The sequence below is a fragment of the Pinus tabuliformis genome, chromosome 9 (genome assembly GCF_031772625.1).
Source record: "Pinus tabuliformis cultivar Carrire ecotype Pingquan chromosome 9, CPIR1, whole genome shotgun sequence".
NCBI lineage: Eukaryota > Viridiplantae > Streptophyta > Pinopsida > Pinales > Pinaceae > Pinus > Pinus tabuliformis.
Genome location: NC_142307.1, coordinates 1,905,388,542 through 1,905,392,789, shown reverse-complemented (window position 1 = coordinate 1,905,392,789; position 4,248 = coordinate 1,905,388,542). Strand labels below are relative to the sequence as shown.

The window sequence follows — 4,248 nt, the reverse complement described above, 5'->3', positions numbered from 1 at the left end:
TCATCGTAATTTTTTTTAGTTTTCCATTCACTTCTACTTCTACTTTTTCTTTAGAGTTTCTTTACTTTCTTTACTTTAATTACTACTGTGAGAAATCCTTAATAGTTCAGTAATATAAAATGTTGCTTCATATTACTTATCTTTTGTTTCTCTCAATTCATCATTAATTTTCAGTTTTTCAATTTTACATACCTAAACTATATTTTTCCTAACAAGCTATATTTTTCATAATGAAATTTGAGTCACTCCAGCCTCAGGTATATTGTTCATAATTACTCCACCATGATAAATTGTCCTGGTTTGATGTCCAAAGAAATCCGTATTCAATGACAAACTGAGATGATTTAGAATTTTGATAATGCACAAGATCAAAATGACTTGCAACATATTCTTGATAGTCATGGACGATGTCTCAGCTGGATTTAGAACTATGATAATGCATAAAATTTACAATATGATAGACAATCATGATCAAAATAATTACATCACATCATATTATTAACAGTCATGGTTGATGTCTCAGCTCTTATTCCTGTGATCGAATGTGATGACGAAGAAGATTTTCTGCTAATGAGCACATTGTGATGGATGGTGTCCCTTCACTAAAGTATTGCATCTCTTCCACACAGTTTCTACAGTTTGAGAATCAATCATCTATCCAGATGTCTCACTTTTCCATATTCAATGGTGCCTCCACCATTTCATTCACAAAATATTTCTGTAACACCACCTAAACAGAACTTTACCATCCCTTGACATGGGCTTTGTGTTGAAAAAAAGACAAGGAAAGATTTACATATCCACTATAAGCAACCCAAGAGACAGGCCATTATTTTACGTAGATGTGGGAACTGAATCATACAAGAACATTTCAAAGCAGATGGCACTTGGCCTAAATCACACTCACACATCATGACTATCATCTACCATGAACACCATACATACATCTGATAACAATACACAGGTGTTACCAGTCCTCTGTTTGCTCCAATTTGCTGCTTCTAAGAGCGAGATTTGAAGGGAATGGCACGAATGACAATCACATGGTAAAATGCAGCCAAGGCAGCACCAATAAATGGACCAACCCAGAAAATCCACTGCACCAAAAATACCCAGACAAGAATCAGAAACTGTGAACATCATAATATAAGTTCAGATAAAGATATCTTCAGCAATGGCTACTCACTTGATCGTGCCAGGCGTGACTGTTGTCGAAGACGATGGCAGCTCCCAAGCTTCGAGCCGGGTTGATGCCAGTTCCGGTGATGGGAATTGTTGCAAGGTGGACCAGAAAAACTGCGAACCCTATGGGAAGTGGCGCCAGGATCTGTAAAGAATTCAAGTGTTAGCTCAAACGTTATGATATTCTGGGTCAGAATCAAGGATTGCAGATATCTTATGAACATAACTGCACAGTATTTTAATATTATTAGTAGTACACATGGACAGGAATTTCAAATCTGAAGCATCCTTCTTTTGGTTTCTGCAATTCTAATGCTTAGTTCTTCCTAGTTCTACCATTTTAACGCAGAATGTTGATGGGTTCGAAATTTTGGCTGTATTTGAAACTCAGCAACCATAAAGCACAAAGTCAACACAAACTGAGCATTTACAAAAGTCAACACAAACTCAGCATCTACAAAGTACAAAATCAGTAGGCAAATATCAAGCATCATGCAGTAATGAAAATATTCATTTAAGATATTTTATGTTATTCGCTTTTGGATGTTTAGATGTTATCTTATCATCATGTATAAGGTTTAATTATTTTAAGTTTTTAATATTTTTATTTTTTCAAAATTGTATAGATATTTGTTTTTGAAGTGGATTTTTGTTTTAAACTACTAAAATTTACAATTTTACTCACAATTTTATGGCAAATTTTAACTCAATATCCTATGTATAATGTTGGATGTATGTGTACTTCGTATTGTTCATTCATTCTATTTATATGTATTTGTATAATGAATATATCATACGAATTAAATGGTTGGTAAAAAGTTGATAATCATAAATTTACTCTACATTATTATGAGATTTTTGAACCTATGATTTTTTAGGAGGAAACACAAGCTTTTTGACTGCTAAATTTATGAAATAACTCTACCTTAATAGGAAACACAAACACATGCTCTTAACTATTAAGCCCACTCAAAGTGTATGACTTCTAATACACATGACTTCTTAGTACACATGCCCAATATAAACGATGTTATTTCCCATATCAAGCTTTCTAGACTAATAGTTTGAATAAAAAGTTTTATCTAATCTTCCCACTAACCTTCTTAGAAGCTAGGAGAGGGAATAAGAAACCTTCTTCCTTACTTCAATATTGATATAACATTTTCTTTAATTAATCAATTTGAAATAAATTAATTAAAAAACTTACATTTAAATATTCTAATATATTTAATAAAATATCATACTTATATTAATTAATATAAAATTAAAAACAAAATATTTTAAAAAACCATAATGAAATATCATACTTATATTAATTAATATAAAATTAAAAACAAAATATTTTTAAAAACCCAACAATTTCATGCCAAGTGACTTTTTCAAAGGGAATTAGATGCTTTTTATTTTGCAGCATCTTAATTTAAAAAAGTTTTTTATTTTTAAATAAAAATCTATATTTTCCAAATAAAATGATGGCCTTCGGCTCTATCCCATTCTAAAACGAACACAGAAATATCGACCCAAATATTTAACTATAAATATAGTGTCAGGTAATACCTGCAATGCTGCTACCAGTGCTTATTGATGAATGGAGAGCTAAATATACTACTTACAGGAACGTGAGAATCCCTGGCACTTCTTTTGGCATCGGTGGCCGAGAAAACTGTGTAAACGAGAACGAAGGTGCCCACTATCTCGGCCCCCAAGCCGTCTCCCTTTGTGTAGCCATGCGCCACTGTGTTAGCGCCTCCTCCATTAAACTCATACTGGCTCGCATTGAAGCCCTTCACAACTCCAGCGCCACACATGGCTCCCAAACACTGGCATATCATGTAGAGCACAGCCCTGGGCAGCGACAGCTTTCTTGCCAAGAACAGACCAAAAGTCACTGCAGGGTTAATGTGCCCACCTACAACACACAGGCATATTAAAGACGATTAGATAAATAAAGGAACAAACCAGCTCCTGGAAATTGCATAGTCTAACGAGGTGGAGGAGTTGCCCAGAAAGTTAGCGAAATTTCAGTGATAATTAGAGAAAAATGGGCAAGGATTTTTGTAAATCCAAATTATAATGGTTAAATTTCAAAATTTTAGGTGTTCTAGACGTTTTTGATGGTGCTGAATCCATTTGCACCATTAAAAACTCGATTCAAAAACTATTTCTATAAAAAAAAATTGAGTTTTTTTTAGCCACTTTTAGACTCCCTGGAAATTCTTCCCCATAAGAATTTGTTAAACTCTGATTTAATCCGTGTTCAATTTATTCAATAAGAAAATTTTCTTGAAATTTTAATCTAATTTTTTTAATGAATGATAAATCCAAAATTAAATAAATCTTTTTACCGTCCTGATAAATCCAAAATTAAATGAATCTAAACGGGTTATAACCTGAAATCCCAGCTGTGCAATAAACCAGACAGAAAATCATCCCACCAAACGCCCATGCAATCCCCTGAATTCCCACGGAACCGCCGCAAATATCCGTGGCGTCCTTGACACCCATGACTGTGAGGATCGTGATGTAAAGAAACAAGAAAGTCGCCATGAATTCTGCAATACCCGCCCTATAGAAGGACCATGACACGAATTCCCCGGGTTCGAACAGTGGCGCCGGCCCCGGCTCCGTGTAATCCTTCTCTTGTGTCTGCGCCGCAGTCCCCAGCGGCTGCCTCTCGGAATACTTGTTCGCTCCGAGCTTAACATCTTCCTCTTTACCCTCCATTTCAGCTACACACAAAATTCACAGAGATACTACTGTCTGAAGAGCTACACACAATTCCTAAATCTGCCGAGGAACGAATTGCAGAGAGTGGTGGATGGCAAAAATATAGAGAACCCCGCTACTAAATAGTCACAGTTGCGCGCTGAGTAAACGACTTGCGGCCGTGACGAATACGATGGCGAGGCGAGCATGGTCGGTGGGGCAACGGGCCCAAACATAAATGTCACCGGCATTTCTCTTCTTTTTACCTGCTTTCGCCGTCACTCTTTCCCAACGGCTTTCAGGGTTCCTCCACCGAGTGCCAAAGTTTCCAACGTTCTACCAATCGACGGGTGTAAAAAG

General features: G+C 35.9%; 1 protein-coding gene across 1 annotated transcript; it reads right to left on the bottom strand.

The window, feature by feature from the left end:
* Positions 1-412: 412 nt before the first annotated feature.
* On the bottom strand, positions 413-4,017 carry LOC149156550 (aquaporin PIP1-2-like). Its single transcript, XM_089438279.1, has 4 exons — positions 3,573-4,017; positions 2,796-3,091; positions 1,187-1,327; positions 413-1,097 (listed from the first exon to the last, which is right to left on the bottom strand). Exons 1-4 carry the CDS (start codon positions 3,904-3,906, stop codon positions 1,002-1,004), a joined length of 867 nt encoding a protein of 288 aa, XP_089294405.1. The 5' UTR covers positions 3,907-4,017; the 3' UTR covers positions 413-1,001.
* Positions 4,018-4,248: the final 231 nt, after the last annotated feature.

Excerpts from the sequence above, each read along its gene's own strand:
- LOC149156550 (XM_089438279.1), bottom strand. The coding sequence starts at position 3,906 with ATGGAGGGTAAAGAGGAAGATGTTAAGCTCGGAGCGAACAAGTATTCC. Across the intron at positions 3,092-3,572 it reads TTGCACAGCTGGGATTTCAG|GTGGGCACATTAACCCTGCA; the intron begins GTTATAACCCGT and ends TGTGTGTTGTAG. Across the intron at positions 1,328-2,795 it reads CCAGGGATTCTCACGTTCCT|ATCCTGGCGCCACTTCCCAT; the intron begins GTAAGTAGTATA and ends AATTCTTTACAG.